A 19,627-nucleotide genomic window follows, 5' to 3' on the forward strand; every position below is an offset into this window, starting at 1 on the left:
TAGTGCCAGTGGGAAGTGTATGGTATAGAGGGCCAGGCTGCCCCCTTTGGGGCGGCCCTGTACATCTGGAAGATTGGCCTGTCTGCCTGTCTAGCATTTCCCCTCCCCCACCCCATACAAGGAAGGGTGGGACTTGAACTACATATGGAAGAGACAAACACAGCAACATTAGTCACCAGTTTAGACAAGGCCTAGTCAAGACAGGATGCGCATCTGTCTCATTGAGGGCTAGAACTGATTGTGATGTAAATAATAAATATGACCTAGCAGAGGTGCAGCGGGATTGCATAACGCTGGCGGTTTATTTCTGTCAGTTGTGTGCTTTAATCAGCTAGTTTGTGCTTCAACTGTTACATATTGACAGCATTCTTGGTATCTTCCATAAGTTAAGTCAGATTGATAGGAACTGGAGTGAAAATGTTTGCTGCTACCTGCAGTCAATGTCCTGAGTAAGAGTGGGTGATAATATTGTAAGTTATCTGGAAAATAAATGAAGACACTGTTCTTGCATAAAATAACCTGACAGGAATGTTTGTTTTTGTCTAATCCAGCTAATTAAATACCTGACAAATCAAGATGCTAAATCACATACATGCAAAAATCATAATAAAAAACACATTTCCATAAAGCAGTCATGCTCATTGGTTTGCAACGTTGCCTAAAATGACCTGATATACCCAGAAATAACATTAACCGAATAGGAACCTCGTTATAGACAAATCTAAGACAGTTGACTAGTTTAAATCATCTCATAGTATAAATCGCCCAACTCTAATTATCTGTATGAGAAGGTGCCTTAGATGACCTGTACAGGATGGGTGTGGAGAGCCAGGCATGCTTTGGCGAGGATGATCCGGGCGGTGCTAATAGGCACCTCTAGAGCAGAATGCCTCCTTTGTGTCCGTGAGATTTAATGAGTCTGTGATAAGCAGCGTTTTGAGCTCGTCCTCAGAACTCCACGTAGACACAGACACACTCTTCAACAAGGGAGGCTATTGTGTGATGTTTGTGTATGTGTGTAAGTATGTGAGTCTGAGTTAAAATATAATCTGTGGGTGGCAGTTGGATTCATGTTTAATGCAATATGTCTCATTCATGCCACTCAGAGTGGGAAACTAACATGTTATTGTAAATTGCTATTAAATGAAAATAATGAAGCATGCACACAAACAACTTTATTTGCTTGATAAACAATAGTATTTTCTATTGTATCACCACTGCAAACAGAAAATGACCAGAACAAGTGTAGGCCTGTTCTAGTACCTTTTACAGAACAAAATGTTTTTGGGCAATTTTTTGTTGTCATATTCCTTAAACATACACATTAAATAAAATGTAAATTATTGTATCAGTGTAGTGTAGTCCATGTATTATATTTGCTTGCCATTCAGAGCATAGTAAAGTGTAACGTTTCCTACACACAGGCTGATAGTTCACTGCTCCTAATCTCATTTGTTGTGTTCCAAGTATAGCCGCGCTGTGCGCTGTCACATTCTGTACAACACTGTGACCTTTCTCCATCTCTGACTCCCTTCTGTTCTCCTTCCCAGTGGCTACCATGACAACAGAGGCAAGTGCAGTGAGCGAGGCGGACACTGAGGGCAAGCAGAAGGCAAGCGGCGCCGAACCCGAACCCGAGAACAAGCAGAATCCGGAGGCGGCAACATCTGAGCCAGAGGGGGAGCAGTCGAGCAAGAAGGCCCAAGAGCAGGCCTCTGAGCCTGGGGCTGCTGATGTAGCTACCTCCCCAGAGGAGGAGCAGCTGAAGCCTCGTACCCGGACCTCTGCTGGCAAAGGCCTGTCTCGCCTCTTCTCCTCTTTCCTCAAACGCCGCTCACAGTGCTCTGAGGGAGAGGGGTTTGAGGCAGAGAAAGCCAGGGAGGAAAAGGCAGACAAAGAGGAAAAAGCTGATAAGGCGGAAGAAGTGAAAAGCGAAGAGAAGGAGGCTAAAGTAGAAGAGGTAAAATCAGAGGTTAAAGAAGAGAAAAAGACAGAAGAAAAAGTAGAACAAAAAGAGGAGAAAAAGAAAGAGGAGGAAAAAGTGGAGAAGAAGGGCAGTAAAAAGAAAAAGAAAGAAGCCAAGAGAAAAGCAGAGGAAAAGGATGGTGAGAGAGTGAAAAAGACAGAGGAGAAAAAAGAAGAGGAACCGGTGAAGAAGAAAGAGGAGCAGAAGGAGGAGGCAAAGGCACAGCAGACTGTAGAAAAGGTGGAGGAAAAATTGGAGACAAAAGAAGAGGAAAAGAAGGAGACTGCTGAAGCTAAAGACAAGGGGGCAGAGGCTGCAAAGAAGGAGAGTAAAGAGGAGGAAAAAGTTGACAAGAAAGGGTCAAAGAAAAAAGAAAAGGAGGAAAAAGTAAAAAAGAAGGAAGAGGAAAAGGCCAAGAGGAAAGCAGAGGAAGAAGAAAGGGTAAAGAAGAGAGAAGAAGAGAAAGAAAAGAGGAGAGAAGAAGAAAAGGCAAGAGAGGCCGAAAGAGCAAAGAAGAAAGAAGAGGAAAAGGCCAAAAAGAAGGAGGAGGAGAAAACGAAAGAGGAGAAGACAAAAAAGAAAGAAGAGGAGACAAAAAAGAAAGAAGAAGAGACAACTAAGAAAGAAGAGGAGAAGGGTAAAGAAGAGGTAAAAAAGAAAGAGGAGAAAAAGACAGAAGAAAAGCCGAAGAAAGAAGAGGAAAAAGGGAAGAAAAAAGAGAAAGGGAAGAACAAAGGAAAGAAGGAGGCGAAGGGACCAAGTGAGGAGCAGGTGAAAGCACCAATTGCTGCTCCAGAACCAGAGCTTAAAACTGAGCCAGAGGCTGAACAAGCTCCTGATCAGCACTCGCTAAGCAGCGCAGAGACGCAGGTGAGTGTTACACTGACAAATATTACACTTGATAATGAATGTGTGACAGTGGAGAATAGAGGTTTAAGTTATGCAACATCAGGGAAAAACGACACATACAGAGGAGAAGAGTCAATAGCAGAGGTATCAAGACTGAAGAAGCAATGTGAGATGCCAGAAATTACAGTCAGCTTTTTGCAGATATAGGCCAAAAACAAAGCTATCATGTAAATGCATGCTCCAGATTGGTTTGTAGTAGAGGAACATGTTTTTTTTCTTTCTAATTAATTTTTCATGTCGTGGATAGCTTGCTCAGCAAAAGTAACAATGCAGGTCTGAACTGAAAGCTTGGTTGAAAAGAAAAATGATCCATGCTGGCCTGAACTGAATTATCTCAAGCTAGTAACAATAGCATTACATTTACTAAGATCTGTAACTGTATCATTATTTCCAAATGAAGTATATTACATCCTCCCACTTTCTTTTCATCTGTATTTGACACACTTTGTCTCGTGTTGACTCTCCCAGCCAGCTCAGGAGGAACACAAGGAAGAAGCTGCGATAAAGAAGGAGCCTGAGTTAGTTGAGGTGAAGAAGGAGGAGACGGAGAAAAAAGAGGAAGAACCAGCACAACAGGAGAAGGAGGGAAAAGGAGAGGAGGAGAAGGTTGCAAAGGAGCAGACAAAGAAGGAGAAACCTGCAAAAGAAAAGAAGACTGAGAAGAAGGCAGAAGAGGCGAAAAGCTCCAAAAAGCAGAAAATCATGCAATGCAAAATCACCTTACTGGACGACACTCTGTTTGAGTGTGAGCTTGATGTAAGAGACCGTCCAAGTTACAGAATGTTCTCTTGTGTTTGTGTAATGACTATCACAATATTAATATGATTATGAAAACTAAAGAATATTTCTCTTCTCTGTCTGTTTTTTTTCTCTCTTTCTCATTTAGAAACATGCTACAGCGCAGGAACTTTTAACAAAAGTGTGCGACCACCTCAACCTGCTGGAGAAAGATTACTTTGGCCTCGCTTACTGGGACACGCCAACAACCAAGGTTGGTGTGTTTTGCTTGTAGTTTTAGCATAAGCAGATATTTTGCATGTCACTGACAAGAAATTGATTGTGAGCGGTTTGTAATTTTCTTCCCCACATTTTCCTCAGATATGGTTGGAACCCACCAAAGAGATCCGGAAACAGGTTTCAGGTGCTGTCTATGAGTTTACATTCAACATAAAGTTCTACCCTCCTGATCCAGCACAGCTTACTGAAGACCTCACCAGGTGAATGTCTTAAGTGTTATACTTGAAGGAATACTTGTGGGAAATCTGCTTATTCGCTAGATATAATGTGACAATGAGTGAGCTTTAGAGCTTCTCTTTGCCACTGCTGTCTTTGTGCTAAGCTAAGCTAATCGCCTGCTGGCTGTAGCTTCAGCATACAGATGAGAGTCGTATCAATCTTCTCATCTAGCTCTCAGCCAGAAAATTAATAACTTATTCCCAAAGTGTTAACCTATTCCTTTAATGTTCCTTCCCTAACTACAATGAAATCTTGTATCATCCTCCTATTATTCAATAATAGGATTAAGTTTTTACATCCAAGCTTCATAAGTGAGCTCATTTTTGTGTTTTTACATCTTTTCCAGGTACTTTCTGTGTCTCCAGCTGAGGCAGGACATTATGCGTGGTGTTCTTCCCTGTTCCTTTGTCACACTGTCCCTGCTGGGCTCCTACACAGCCCAGTCAGAGCTTGGAGAATATGACCCAGAACTCCATGGAACAGACTATGTTAAAGATCTGAGTCTGGCCCCCGGACAGAGCAAAGAGCTGGAGGAAAAGGTCATGGAGCTGCATCGCACATACAGGTAATCCAAGCCAGGTATTCAGCTGACCCAAACTGTGAGATGCTTGTACATATTTGGTGTTTATCAAACTGTTTCAATAAATGATTTAGCAAAAGTCCCTTAAATTATCATGGCAACAAAACATATCTTTGAAAAGATGTTTCACCCCTCTCCTCTGTGTATACAAGGTCAATGAGTCCAGCCCAAGCAGACATGCTGTTTCTGGAAAACGCCAAGAAACTCGCCATGTATGGAGTGGACCTGCACCAAGCCAAAGTACGGTTTTGTTTGAATTATTACATTGCGTGTTTGGTTTAATGCGCTGTGGGTTAACTGATGCAGCTTCTCCTAAATCAAGTCTCAGTTATTACCTCCAGCTCAAGAGAGGTTGACAATATGCAAAAGGGAACTGAACTACAGACAGTGCTATTGATGGATTCTTGTTTTTAGCACAATTAAGGGTCAGTGTTTTGTTATTTTAAGGTCAACATTCAAAAGTTTCTCATCAATCTGTGAAGTATTAATTGGTTTCACTGGAGGAGAACTACCTCAAACAACTATACAACCAAACAATATCTACCTCAGTCTTTTAATGAAATGGAGTGTGTATTATTACAGGCTCTTTGCACTGCAATTCCGGTGCATGTTTTTCAGGGATACTCTAAAATGCCAAGGTCCATGGTTCAAGTATGCATCGATTTCCTTTCATTTTTAAAATGCATTTCATTATTTTGTGACAGCACTCTTTCTTTTTTTTGACATCAGTAGCTTCCAGATTTTAATTACAAAATTAATGTCTGCCCCCTTTCAGAAAAATTGAAGAGATTTACTCCAACTCCCATGACCTCAAAATCTACCGCATCATAGTATGAAAAAGTCTGCCTCCTAGTGACCATCTGTTGTAAGTGTAGGGTGTGTGCAATGGTGTGCAGTACTATAACTTTTTCATCCTCTTTTTTTTTATGTGTATGCAGGATCTTGATGGTGTCGACATTACACTGGGGGTTTGCTCTAGTGGTTTGATGGTTTACAAGGACAAGCTGAGAATCAACCGTTTCCCTTGGCCCAAAGTCCTCAAGATCTCTTACAAACGCAGCAGCTTCTTTATTAAGATCCGGCCATCGGAGGTAAATCTAAATTTACATTTTCCATTCTGTCATTTATTTTAATCAGACAATTTTTCTTTTACTTCATCCTGTCCATTTACCGCATCCACTGGCCCTTTCCCCCAAACCCCACAGCACTTAAATGAAGAATTTATTAAACTGGACTCATTCCCTTGACTTTTGTTATGTTGGATTAAATGGGATAATATGATCAACATAACATCATTATGTTTGACTTTTACTTTATATTTGTTTCTTTGCCTACAGCAAGAGCAGTATGAAAGCACAATTGGCTTCAAACTGCCAAACTACAAAGCCTCAAAGAAGCTGTGGAAAGTTTGCGTTGAACACCATACCTTCTTCAGGTAAGAACAGGTTGATCTTGCCCTACTCTCAATGACATTTCCCTGCCTGGCAACAGAGGTCATTCCCAGGTTTTGTCTATCCCTTGGATAATTGGCTAACTGGTCTCTGCAGCTTAATCCCTATATTGGCTCCCTGGCAGTTTAACCACAGATGAGAAGCTACATATCCATGGCCCTGACCTTAGAATTACACCTCAAGGGTTTTCTCTTCTCAGTAAGACAGAGAGCAAAGTTGCTGTTACATAATAATACCACCTTGTAGGCAATACAAAGTCATACAATGTGATATGATATAACTTATAATTTTGATTTGAAATTGGCAAATTGATTAAGAGGCGTGTAGATGAAAATTAAATAAATGTGTTTGTCCCTCAGGGTTCCAACAGTTGAGCCCCCCTCGTCACGCCGCTTCCTCGTTTTGGGCTCTAAGTTCAGGTACAGCGGACGCACTCAGGCCCAGACCCGCCAGGCCAGCTCCATGATTGACCGCCCAGCCCCTCGCTTCACACGCTCAGCAAGCAAGCGTCTGTCCCGTAACCTAGATGGAGGTATGTGCAAGTGTGTGAAGCCACATTTTTGTATCACACAAGTATTTGGTAATATAAGTGATTCTATAAACTATTCTTTGGCTTGTTTCGCTGCTGCAGCTGGAGAGGAGACTCTCCAGTTCCTGCAACAACTCTCAGCATCAACCGGGTCTCAGGTTGATGATTCGTCACTTACACTGGATTCTGACAAATCCCAGCCATCCTCTGAATTCACAGGTACCAGGAACTGTGTGGAGCTGCACCGGCGCTTTATTTTGTTGTCACTCGCTAACGGCCTTATCGCATCATTTAACATACCCATCCATTCTGGTTCATTTGCTTTCATGCCCTTAAACCTTGTGTTTCAGCTGCGGCACAGATCGTTAACTATTCAGAACGGTGACCTGTTCAGACTTGTGGATAATGAGACCCACCTTGTACTTTCCCTGGCATGATCCCAGGGTAGCTTTGGTCACTAAACTCTGAAAGAAAAAACATGGAGTTTCCTCACACCCATAACTCCGCATTTAATGGCATTTCCAGTCTTGAGGCTGCTGTTCCTCATTTCTTGGCTTTCTCAGAAGTTGCTGTTTGATGTTTGTTGCACAATGGCTTTCATTTGCTTGTACGCTTGTAGCTTTGTGTTCAACACCTTGACTGACTCACTCATTATTGCTCCATTGACTATTGTTGACTGTTATTTAAACACAGGATAGATCTAACAGGCAATTTCACCTTTTTTTATCTGGTTCTTGTTACAAAGGACGTAGCATTTGTGCTACATGGCCAGATCAGAGTCACTTTTCATTGAGCTTTGTACTAACCTCAGCTTACTGGACTCACAATGGTCTGGTACAAATGCTTGGCATCTTGCTTGGTCAAAAAACATGCTTGAAGCACTGTGAAGCGTTCACTGTGGCCGTCATCTCTCCAGCTTAACCATTACATAACTTCCATCACCTCGTCATCTCTTCACAGCCAGAGGAGAGTCTGAGCAGACATTCGTTCAGTCCTGGGAGGAGGGGCAGTCTGTTCGAACAGTCACAATAATGGTGGAGGAAACTGGGCAGGCTGGCTCTCAAACTGTCACCCAGACAGTCAGTCAGCCATGGCTGGAGCTTGCATCTGATGAGCAGCAGCAGTGGAGAAAGGAAGATGAGTGGTCTAACCAGTTCCATCGACACCCTCCTTTTCCCTTTGTCCCACCTTTTGATTTTGTGAAGCAGCCAGGTATATACGCTTGTGACACCCGCTGGTCTTTATCCACATTTTCTCTTGATTAAGCAGTTTGCCTTAAATAATTCTAGACCTGCAATATTTTGCCTTTGTACCCTGAGTTTGATTTCTAAAAAAATATGTCAAATTTTTTTAGTTTATTGTGGCCAGCATGCACTTTCTGAATGCAGCTTCTATAAGCATTATGTGCCAAGGCTTTTATAGAAACCACACATTCTTCCTTGCTTTCAGCCATTTGCAATTTGAGTGTGAGTTTTATGTGTATTTGCTGATTTGGTATAAAAGTGCATTTTTTCCCCCTGATGTTGTCAGCTAAGCTCAGCTTGGCAAAAATGAGCTCTGTGGATAGGCTATGGCAACCATCACTGAAAATGCAAGACGATTGGTTCCTGTACTTTGACCGATTCCTCGATCTATCTTTGCTTGAGCATGTTGATAAACGCCCATGTGAGTTCCTTTGTGTGTAAGCATTTTCAGAATATGAATACAACTTGTAAAAAATACACTTACACAGCCTGCACTATCAATCAAATTTTAGTTTGTGTCATGCATCATAGTTTAACTTTCACTTCTGCTCCTCCCAGTCTCTCCTCCAGCCCAGTTCCAGCTCCAGGAGGAGAATAAGCAGATGATGCATGTAGTAGAGCAGGAAGTGACTAGTCATGAGATCATTGAGAGGCTGCGGGAAAAAGTGATCTTGGTAGACAAGCTGAAAGATGCGCATGTTTTGGAAAAGAGGCTGAGGGAAGTGAGGGATTTAGAGGAAAGGCTCCAAGAAGTGGATGAGATGGCAGAGAGACTCCAGGAAGTAATAGAAGAGGAACTGGGGAAGGAAGAGGTAGCTAAGTTAATAGAGGAAGAGGTCAAACAAGTTGACGATGTAACAGAAACAGTGGTGAAAATATCTGTGTCAAAAAAGGCGGATGAAGTGGATGAACTGGAAGAGCAAAGAAAGCGGGTGAGTTTGTTAGATGATAGTTTGAGAGACAAGCTACATCTGATAGAAAAAGAATGGAAAGATGAAGTGAAGCAGGAGTTTGGCTCTACAGATGTCATCAGCACCACAAAAACTGTGAGGAGGATTGAGACAAAAAAGGAGGCTGAAGTGGATGAATTGGAAGACCAAATAAAGGAGGTGTTTTTAAAAGGCTTGTTGCCTGAGGCGGAGGAGGAGGAGACCAAGGTGAAGCAGGAGAGTGAAAAAGAGGTGATAGGTGTGAGTTTGTTAGATGATAGTTTGAGAGGCAAGCTACATCAGATAGAAAAGGAATGGCCAGACGAGATAGAGCAGAAGTTTGGCTCTACAGATGTCATCAGCACCACAAAAATTGTGAGGAGGATTGAGACAAAAAAGGAGGATGAAGTGGATGAATTGGAAGACCAAATAAAGGAGGTGTTTTTAAAAGGCTTGTTGCCTGAGGCGGAGGAGGAGGAGACCAAGGTGAAGCAGGAGAGTGAAAAAGAGGTGACAGATGAGACTTTGTTAGATGATAGTTTGAAAGACAAGCTACGTCAAATAGAAAAGGAATGGCAAGTTGACGTGGAGCAGAAGTTTGGCTCTCCAGCTGTCATCAGTACCTCAAAGTTTGTGAGCAGGATTGAGACAATAAAGGAGGATGGAGTGGATGAATTGGAAGAGCAAATAAAGCAGGAGTATTTGAAAGACGTGTTGTCTGAGGAGGAGGAGGAGACCAAGGTGAAGCAGGAGAGTGAAAAAGAGGTGACAGATGAGACTTTGTTAGATGATAGTTTGAAAGACAAGCTACGTCAAATAGAAAAGGAATGGCAAGTAGACGTGGAGCAGAAGTTTGGCTCTCCAGCTGTCATCAGTACCTCAAAGTTTGTGAGCAGGATTGAGACAATAAAGGAGGATGGAGTGGATGAATTGGAAGAGCGAATAAAGCAGGAGTATTTGAAAGACGTGTTGCCTGAGGAGGAGGAGGAGACTAAGGTGATGCAGTGGAGCAAAAAAGAGGTGACAGATGAGAGCATGTTAGATGATAGTATGAGAGACAAGCTACATCAGATAGAAAAGGAATGGCAAGATGAAGTGGAGCAGAAGTTTGGCTCTCCAGATGTCATCAGTACCACTTCTGTAGTTTCATACCAGAAAGTGGAGCGAAGGACTAAGAAGAGAGTAACAATTGTAGAAGATAGATGGCAGCAGCAGGAAGATATGGAAAATATGCAGATACAGTCTGGAGTAATATCTGAGGAGAGGCTAGAGAAAGAGAAGAAATGGCATAAGACAGCAATACTGGAGGAGAGAACTGAGGGAGAAGTTACAGAGAGGCTTCAGGCTGAGGATCAATCTCAGGTGGAAGATAGGGATATCTGGTTCATACTTTTTGACCACCCTCCATACAAGGCTGTTGTCAAACCACCAGGTACAGTATATCATTGTACAAACAGCTTTAGACCTCCATTTGTAAAGAAACTAATCTCTCCAAAACTATCAGTAGAATTTCTTTTTTCCACAACTGATTTGTTGTCGAAGTAAGGATAATAGAACTGACATAAAAATTAAGTTGAAGATATCCTAATGGTGCAAAAGGGGTAGAAACACAAATATGAAAGGTTCAGAAATACCCCCAAAACATCTTTTTTGACATTTTACTACAGTGAGATGCCATGATGATGCATTTAAGATGCTTGACTTTGTATTTGCACCCATTATCATATTATTAATATACTTGAGAATGGCCTTTTGTCATTGACATTTTTGTTTCTTTACTCTCATCAGTTACCTTAGTCGAGCGTGTTGAGGTGGATGAAGGAGGGTATTTCATCTCAAAGACTGAGGTTACAACAGTTGAGGATGTAGGGGGCGTAATGGTAGAAGAGAGAACAATAAGAGAAGAGGAAATAAGACATATACCAGAGATCCAACCGCCACACACCATTACAGAAAGAGAGGATGACTGGTTTGTGTCGCTGGATGTTGTTCCGAGAGAAACGTCTTATGTTCCACCAGGTACTGCTAAAATCCCCTGTGCTGCTTTTCAAAACAACTTTGGCTCTCTAGTGAGTCGTATTATGCTTGCTACTTGCATTAACAACTGTTTCTACTCATATCAGTTACCTTGAAGGAACAAGACCAGATGCACGCAGAAAGTTTTATCTCTGTGGCTCGAACCGCAGCGGAGGAAGAGATAAAGGAAGTAGTAGTTGAAGAGAGAAAGATAATAGAAGAGGCACCAAGACATCTGCAAGAAATCCCACAACAGCCAGTGAAAGAGAGAGATGATGATTGGTTTGTGTTGGTGGATGTTGTTCCCAGAGAAACATCTTATGTACCACCAGGTACTAGTAAAATCCCTTATGCTGTTTTTAAAACAACTTTGGCTTTCTTCTGCCTTGTATTAACAACTTTTTCTTCTTATATCAGTTACCTTGAAAGAACAATACCAGATGCACGCAGAAAGTTTTATCTCTGTGGTTCAAACCGCAGCGGAGGAAGAGATTAAGGAAGTAGTAATTGAAGAGAGAAAGATAATAGAAGAGGCACCAAGACATCTGCAAGAAATCCCACAACAGCCAGTGAAAGAGAGAGATGATGATTGGTTTGTGTTTTTGGATGTTGCTCCCAGAGAAACATCATATGTACCACCAGGTATTGCTAAAATCCCCTGCACTGATTCACAGCTTTATCAGAGCAAGCAATTATCCTTAGCTTTTGCTGGCACTTTTATTCTTAAAGCCCTTGACCAGTGTACACTGTCTGAGGATTTTTATCTCTTTTGTTGTAGTCGCTGTTGCAGAACATGTTGAGGTGTCCCCCGAAGAACCAGTCTCTGTGGTTGCAATCACAGCAGTTGAACAGAGAGAGAAAATAGTGGAGGATGTTGTAGAAGAAAGACAAGTAAAACAAAAGCAAGAGCAAGTCATAGCACTGCCAAAGGCTGTGAAAGAAATAGAAGATGACTGGTTTGTGCTGTTGGATGCTCCCACTAGAGAACCATCGTTTGTGCCACCAGGTATTGCCGACTCTCCCACATGCTCTTTCTTAAGACTTAAATGCTTATTTTGTCAGCTTCTTGGTTTTAATGTCTTACAATCCTCATTCATTCTCTTTGTCAATAGTCACCATGGCTGAGTATGTCCAGGTTTATTCTGAAGAGAGAATTTCTACTGTGGTTGAAACAGTAGCAGTAGTAGAGTCCAGGAAGGAGGTTGTAATTGAAGAGATCATGGTGCAGAAAGAGGAAAAGAAGGTTCCCAAGCAAATAATCCCTGAGCAGCAAATATCTCAGCCAGTCGCAGAAAGAGATGATGACTGGTTTCTGGTGCTGGATGTTGTTCCCAAAGAGACATCATTTGTGCCTCCAGGTACCCACATCTTTCACATTTCCCTATTCTCTTTTCACACATATCATCACCCCAAACTAGATCCATCCTACAAATAAACTGTGTGTGTCATCAAACTATTCAAATATAATTTCCATTGTTACCCTGTAGAAATATAAGGCTTCTGCACCTTGGCTCAAACTGAGGTATACATTTGTTGTTTGTTTTCAGTTTCTGTGCCACAACCAGCTAAAATCTATCCAGATATTCAACCTGAAATTGAAGTGAAAAGCATAGAGCAGAAACTGCCGCAGGTTGATCTTGAACAGATTAGACAGCAGCCTTCCCAGCCACTGCCAGAGAGAGATGATGACTGGTTTGTGCTGTTAGATGCTGTTCGTGAGGAGGCAGTCATAAAACCATCAGGTATACAGCTAATATGCATTTGCACCCCTGGCTACCGAAGTCCCTTTTTTCATTCCGCTTTAAAGTTGAACATTTGTGCTATGAAAAAGCTAGTGTCACTCAGTTCTTTTGACTCTCTCTGTGCCAGTTGCCACTGTTGAAATTATTCCGGAGATGAGGGAGACATTTGAGGTTGAGGTGACAACAACTGAGACTAGAACATGGAAGAAGATGATAATTGGTGCGGAGAGCAGGCAAGAAGAGGTACATCTTTCTGAAATGAGACCAAGCCCAATCGCACCACCGCCAGAGAGAGAAGATGATTGGTTTGTCCTGTGTGACATCATTCGAGAAAAGCCTGTCTTCATACCACCAGGTACCTTTCATTACCAAAGGGTCTCCATATACTCTGGTAAAAGGCTAACTTAAGTGGTGGCTAATAAGCAGGCCTGCATATGCACCTGATGCTTTTTTGTTTGCTTTAATTTTTGAAATAGCTCATAAGTCAAAAATCAATGATTATATCAGTTTTCAGCCACTGCATCCGATTTATTTATACATATTTTTCTGTGTTAGTTGCTGTGGTTGAGCGTATTATGGATGTGGTGGCACCCATTGAACCAAAACAAAAAATCATCATGGAAGATGTGAGGCCACCTGTGCAGTTTGTGGAAATTAAACCGCCACAACCAAGAAAGGTGGATGATGACTGGTTTGCGCTACTAGATGTTGCAGCAAAAGTACCAGGTATTCTGATGGGTTTTTTTTGTAGACAGACAATTTAATTATGTCATGACTGAGAAGGTCATACTTTGAGGTTCACATGAGTTGCTGAGGTTGATTTGAAATTTCTTTGTGTGTATTCTACATCAGTGCCAGTGGCTGAACCTGTCCGTATGTATCCTGAAGTAAGACCATCTAAAGAGTTTGCAGCCATAGAGCAGAGAACACAGCAGAAAATTACTATAGTGGAGGAGATGTGGCAGCAGGAGAAGATGATACAGCAGAAACCGCGTCCAACAGTAGCGCAGAAAGCACAGCAGAGAATTGTAGTGGAGGAGATGTGGCAGCAGGAGAAGATGCCACAGCAGAAACCCAGTGCAACAGTGAGAAAGGTGGAGGACGATTGGTATATTCTTCTGGATGTGGCTCCTAAGAAATCAGGTATAGTCAAAAGGATTCAGGATTTCTTTTTGAGTTTGTTTTACAATGCATAATAATTCTATAACACGATGCTTATTGTGCACCTACTGTGTCTCAAGGCTCAACAATTTTATTGATCGTTCTACCTCACTGTAAATGCTGGTGTCCTAATATTTTGTCCTTTGTATTATTTCCACAATATTACCTGAAACTGGTTGTGTATTTGCATTAGTTGCTGTCCCTGAGGGCATCCGATTCCCGGCGGAAGTCAGACCTCCAACTGCTGAGGCCAAAAAGAGGATTGCTGTCTCTGAGACAAGACCTCAGTTTGAGAGACGAATCCTGGAAGAAAGACGTCCACTCACACACACACATATCAATGATGATTGGTTTGTTCTACTAGATGTTGGCCTCAAGGAGACAGGTATTTTTTTGCCTGTTTTGTTTTGTTGAATTGCAGATGTGCAGCTCACACATGGTCACTCTTTCTTCACTCCATGAAACGCTTATTAACATCAGGTTAAGACTTTTCAGCCCGTTTACAGCATAAACTGGAAACGTGTCCACTGATGGCAATGCATGTTCATCATTATTCAAGGATTTCTGACTGCACTGTGTTTTGCGGATTGAGGAAATAACGCTTTCTAATCTCGGCCTTTCATCGCGTCAACCACATTGAGCTTTTTAGCTCTTTGCTGCCTAACATCATCTGCTTTTGCATCCACCATCGGATCATAACAAGAACTGAGCTGCGCTTTATCTCTCATTCCACTTTGTGGATTTGCTTCTCGTATACCTCAAGCTCGGACATGTGTTTGTCCTCTTAAAGGAGAATAAACAAAGCATTTAAGGTACAGTATACTCCTGCCCTGCAATGTTTGCACTTTCCTGATCACATCGAGGCTTGAGACTGTGAGTAAGATGTGGCATTTTGAACTAATGTGTGCTATTTATATGCGATAACTGTTTCAGTGTACATTTTACCTTGTGAAGATCATGTCAAATGTGCATACAGTCTAATCCCGGCAACTGTGATAAAAACAGATTTCACTTCATTCACATTTGCATTTTGTCTGTATTTTGTCCAGTGGTGAGCACACAGAGGGGCACCCGTCCCGTCAGTGCTCCAGTCTTCTCCCAGGCTGCTCTGGCAGAGGCAGGGATCCCCATGGCCCCTCTTGACCAGCCCCAGACCTCCACTCCAATGAAGACCAGCCGCAAGGAGGAAAGGAAGCTGGAGGTCACTGTAGAAGCTGTGGAGCCCTCAAAAACTGACATCAAGGTATTCAATTTTCCTGATTAGTGTTTTAAACTTTTTTCTATGTACTTTCAACAGAAAATCTGTAATTTTATGGACACAAAAAATATTGCCTCATATATGTATGTTAAACATCTCTCCCAAAAAAAGCTGGTGCCATTATGAGATAATCAGCAAATTATTTGTGATTGATGTGTCCTCATAGCAGTTGTCTGGGTATTTTTATTGTAGGTAGCTATAAAACTATAAAGAACTTTTAATGTAAATGCTTTATGGTCAATAATAATGAAATATACAAAATTACTGAGCAGCAATTCTCTGAACTGTGTCTCTCTTGCTGCTGTAGTCAGCAGTGTGGAGGGACCAGAGGGAAGAAGAGATTTCACTGATAACCAGCATCAATGGGGAAATTCAGGTTAGTGTCAGACAATGGCCTCAGAAGGCATGTTTCCATTATGGCTAAGCTGTGTAAGAGTGTTAAAGCCAACAAGCAGAGGATGCTAACATGTGTCCCTCTCTTCTCCCAGTCTGAGGTGATGAGCACAGAAGTGGTGCGAATGCGAAAGGTCAGATTCTTAGCCTTGTTCATGTTTCCATAACCATTTCTCCACCTCCATTCTGGTAATATAGGGCTCCTTCCGAAAGATTAATTTCACCCTCTTCTCACGTTGTGCTTCCATATGGCTAAGTGAAATCCACATCAGGTTCAAGGCACATACAGTACAGTACATAACAGACAGAAAATGTAAGAATGGAAAGCATATGTGAAGAGTCAGAAGCTGGCCTTAATAGAATAATATAACTTCAATATGAAGAGACTGCTTGTCTCAAGATTTTACACAATTTAGCTGTATATACTGTAGGTTTACAAGGCATTCATTTCTTCTCATTGCTTGCTGTATTTGTAAACCCTGGAATGCACATGCATGATTATGGATTACAAGCACTTCACTTAAATGGTGCATGATAACTGTTGTTTTATCACACTTCTGTCACTCCACCATTCTTTATTTCTTCACTCATTATAAGAATAGAAACATTAAGACAATTCTCTAGAGACCTATGTTCCTTGTTTCGTTAGGATTATAGTCACTTGGCCCCAAACTGTTTTGCATGCAGAGTCCTCACAACCTTTCTTGTCTATTGTATTAACACTTTAGTGAACTTTGTAGTATGCATGTCCAAGGTGTGGCAGTTTGATGCCAACACACCAGGAAACTGAAACCCACACTTTTTTGTTCTTTTCATTTTTCACAGAAAAGAGCTAAGAAAATTGAGGGTGACTCAATTTATATCAGGCATAGCCTTTTAATGTTGGAGGTTTGTATTCCTTCTGGAGATGTCCGTCTCTAGCTGTGTTTTCTTGCTCTTTGGCACTCTGGCTGTGGTTTTAATATCACGCTTGCATGCTGCAATATTTCACTTTTTTTTTTTTTTTGCATCAGCATATATGATTTGCTGTGTGGATAACTTATTACGTGTGTGTATGTGTGACACAACATAATGCTAATCCAGTTGTTTCAGGAGAGTGCTGTTGAATTTAAGACAAATAAGTATTGGATTAGGATTGGATGCTGCACTTTATAGCATCTGTAAAACTGTCCCTATTGGTCAGCCCTGTGATGTGGTTGATGTGCCCGAGGTTTAAGATGATGAGGGACAGCAAGAGCTTTCCTAGACTGTTAGCTTTTCAAGTCAGGATTCACAACCAGCTCCATTTTTACATGAAATATATTTTTTCCAGATCATCAGTATTCTCCTGTTCCTGCTTTTGCTCTTCCTACCTCCATCTTCTCTCTGTCTCATTTTCTATCTTGCCAATAGTGCACTGCATTGCACTTTCTCAGCAAATATGCAAATCAACGACGAGGGGAATGAAAATGAAAATAATTGTACCCAGTCATACATCTTTGCTGTTATGTATGAAAGGAATTACATTTTGGGGAAACACTTATCATTAAGTTGCTCTTCAGCACCACAGTATGTCATGATTAACAGTTAACAAACACTGGTGTTCATTACTAGAACATTTCCTGTAGTATGTGTCTTAATATGAGTGTTGATTACTTGCTGTTGTCCATAAAGATCAACTTGCTGCTAAATGTTGCCAAATCAGTGCTGCTGTTTTTGCTTTTGTTCATTCGTGTCAAATGAACAGGTTTCCATTTACACTGAGGCTTCATCCTTCGACAACTTCTACCATGTCTGCTGTCATCACCTCTCTTGCTCTTTTGATTTGCAGCCTGTTTTCAAGATGTGTTTCACTGCAAGCCTAATGCTATGAAATAAAACCATAATGCTGTGCTGTTTGATTTATAGCTTGTACACATCCAGAACTTCAAATAATGATCAACTTTTGATAAATCATGGAACTGACTCCTCTAAATATTCTCTGAATGTTTCCCATATAAAACAATGTCTCGTCTCAGTTAATTTGCATTTTGAAAAGGAGTTACTGATAATCTATCAAGAACCCACATTGTGCTATAATCTAGAATAATTAAGCTCTGGCTCCTTCTAATTTATGTTATACTCTTAGAAACACTAACCCTGCTTCTGCTTATTCAGTTAATCAGAAATAATTCAGCACAAATTTCATGACGGCAGCAGAAAAGCAACATTAACTGACTTTTTTTTTTTACTTTTCTTTGTCCTCTCCTGTTAATTGTTCCCTCTCTGCCAACTACAAACCTCTCTATATATTCCCTCGTCTTCCCTGTTCCTGTCCAACCTTCACTATCTATCCTTGTCATCCTCTCCTTAATATGTTCTGGCTCCATTTGTTTCCGTCAAATTTCCTGGCACCCTCCCCCCACTCTGTCCTTCCCCTCTCGGCTTTCCTCCATGTACAGGACTTCGATAAACCTAATGAGGACCTGCTCAAGCATCATGCCAGTATCAGTGAGCTGAAGAGGAACTTCATGGAATCTGTCCCAGAGTCCAGACCCAGTGAATGGGACAAGCGTTTGTCCACGCACTCTCCATTCCGCACACTGGGTATCAATGGTCAGCCTCTGCCCAGTGCAGATGGGGTAAGTCTCCCACAGCAGCCACTTGACACCAAGTTAGTTGATTGAGTTTGTCGGTTCAGGAAATCAAATGTTAATTACGTTATGAGAATTATCAATTCCTGAACTGACTTGTTGCATTTATACATACAGTATATCATCTCATTTGTTTTCCATGGCTCTGAATTTGTTTGGAAAACATCACTGCACTAGTGTGAGCAGTGTGCATGGATTTGTATTGGAACAGAAGAACCTGATATTCTAGTTTATGTCTTGTGTTTAAGTATTTTTTCTTGAAATTGTGTGTAATTTGGATTATATTTTGCATAATTTCAGCACAAGATCAGATTCTTGTTTCACATGACCGATATATTCAAATGAAAGAAAAACACAGAGGAGGGGATCAGGCTCTTCCAGTTGTCATTCCTCGTTCTTTGACAGTAATGAGTTGTGATGGATTGTGTGTGCATGTACAGACCTATTCGAGACAATGGCATGTGGTATGCGACACATGCATGTGTATGAAGAATGCAGTTGGACTTGTTGAATAGGGTCTGTACTTTTGTATTTTCACATAAAAGACTGATGTGGGTGAGGCATCTTTGGGACAGGTTGTCCACTCTCTGAGAACTCTTTTGGTTCATCTTATGTGCATCAGATGCCTCTGACCCCTGACATGTCCCTGTTGCATGACTGACAGACCTGACGTTGAAATTTTACTGCATGACCCAGAGATGACCACTTCCTTGCGGTTTTGCATGTTCTCACACTGAGCAGAATTTACCTCTCCCCCCTCTTCTCTATCGCTCCTTCATTGATGAGCCCTCTTTATGCTTTTAATGATTTCTGTTTTGCACATTTTCTTTTCATGCTGCTTTTGCCCTTTTGTTGCTGCTGCATTCTCCAAGCCTTGGTTATTTTTTCCATGAAGAGACAAGGTCTCATTCACAGTTGTATCAGCAGTTATTACCCCATGATCTCTAACAACATCGTACCTATCACAGGATTCCAGTATTTGAGTAACACTATCACATCATCACTGGTATTAATAGTTATGTTGCAGTTAAAATGATTACATTAAAGTGCACTAGAAACCTATGGAGATTCATTTTGCATGCCTTTTGGTGTGACTTACTCGTAACTGCAGCATAAGTGCTTGGACACAAACCACTTTTGCACATGGAGATTAATGCCTCCAAGTCCATCATATTGTCAGGCTGCATTAGCCTGAACGCAAAGCAAAAGTGACAGCTTAGAGCTGGCAGCGAGGAAATGAATCGGAACAAATGTACAAACTGACATAAGCAATTACATGTCAGCTTAATGACACTGGTCAAATGTCTTCTACCAAGCAGAGTGGACACGCACTGTTTGAGCTCCATTGTAACAGCCAGTTCGTCATTCTACTTGACCTTTGGTTTAGGTCTATTGACAAAAGACAAATGCTACTAATAGTATGAGCCTGTATTACAGCTAAACGTATGTTATTTCAGATTAGTTACGTTTTTAGAGCATAGCTTTATTGAGGGCTAGAAACCTCCAGCCAGATCAAATCACTTTCACCACTCAGACATAACACAGCAGTGGGTAGTTATAGGCCATCTGTATCAATTTAATGTCCTCAAAGTAGATGAATG

The 19,627-nt window shown here is 41.4% G+C and overlaps 1 protein-coding gene across 14 annotated transcripts in view; it reads left to right on the forward strand.

Annotated features, from left to right (window-relative positions):
• LOC122987303 (titin-like) overlaps nucleotides 1-19,627 on the forward strand; it is a 33,819-nt gene that overhangs the window by 8,430 nt on the left and 5,762 nt on the right. For 6 of the 14 annotated variants that reach the window (XM_044359099.1, XM_044359098.1, XM_044359097.1 and 3 more), the window contains exons 2-29: nucleotides 1,551-2,836; nucleotides 3,344-3,631; nucleotides 3,762-3,866; nucleotides 3,974-4,092; nucleotides 4,458-4,676; nucleotides 4,844-4,931; nucleotides 5,630-5,782; nucleotides 6,029-6,126; nucleotides 6,502-6,674; nucleotides 6,774-6,890; nucleotides 7,632-7,883; nucleotides 8,202-8,336; nucleotides 8,474-10,276; nucleotides 10,633-10,863; nucleotides 10,968-11,192; nucleotides 11,278-11,502; nucleotides 11,639-11,866; nucleotides 11,973-12,218; nucleotides 12,408-12,602; nucleotides 12,730-12,957; nucleotides 13,158-13,328; nucleotides 13,455-13,745; nucleotides 13,957-14,148; nucleotides 14,813-15,006; nucleotides 15,329-15,397; nucleotides 15,510-15,548; nucleotides 16,240-16,302; nucleotides 17,835-18,014. In XM_044359099.1, coding sequence (XP_044215034.1) covers nucleotides 1,559-2,836; nucleotides 3,344-3,631; nucleotides 3,762-3,866; nucleotides 3,974-4,092; nucleotides 4,458-4,676; nucleotides 4,844-4,931; nucleotides 5,630-5,782; nucleotides 6,029-6,126; nucleotides 6,502-6,674; nucleotides 6,774-6,890; nucleotides 7,632-7,883; nucleotides 8,202-8,336; nucleotides 8,474-10,276; nucleotides 10,633-10,863; nucleotides 10,968-11,192; nucleotides 11,278-11,502; nucleotides 11,639-11,866; nucleotides 11,973-12,218; nucleotides 12,408-12,602; nucleotides 12,730-12,957; nucleotides 13,158-13,328; nucleotides 13,455-13,745; nucleotides 13,957-14,148; nucleotides 14,813-15,006; nucleotides 15,329-15,397; nucleotides 15,510-15,548; nucleotides 16,240-16,302; nucleotides 17,835-18,014 — 7,605 coding nt within the window. In that variant the 5' untranslated portion in view covers nucleotides 1,551-1,558. The remainder of the gene's footprint in view (nucleotides 1-1,550; nucleotides 2,837-3,343; nucleotides 3,632-3,761; nucleotides 3,867-3,973; nucleotides 4,093-4,457; nucleotides 4,677-4,843; nucleotides 4,932-5,629; nucleotides 5,783-6,028; nucleotides 6,127-6,501; nucleotides 6,675-6,773; nucleotides 6,891-7,631; nucleotides 7,884-8,201; nucleotides 8,337-8,473; nucleotides 10,277-10,632; nucleotides 10,864-10,967; nucleotides 11,193-11,277; nucleotides 11,503-11,638; nucleotides 11,867-11,972; nucleotides 12,219-12,407; nucleotides 12,603-12,729; nucleotides 12,958-13,157; nucleotides 13,329-13,454; nucleotides 13,746-13,956; nucleotides 14,149-14,812; nucleotides 15,007-15,328; nucleotides 15,398-15,509; nucleotides 15,549-16,239; nucleotides 16,303-17,834; nucleotides 18,015-19,627) is intronic. The other 8 variants (XM_044359105.1, XM_044359100.1, XM_044359102.1 and 5 more) reach the window with 8 other exon arrangements.

This window comes from Thunnus albacares, chromosome 8 (assembly GCF_914725855.1).
Source record: "Thunnus albacares chromosome 8, fThuAlb1.1, whole genome shotgun sequence".
Taxonomy (NCBI): Eukaryota; Metazoa; Chordata; class Actinopteri; order Scombriformes; family Scombridae; genus Thunnus; species Thunnus albacares.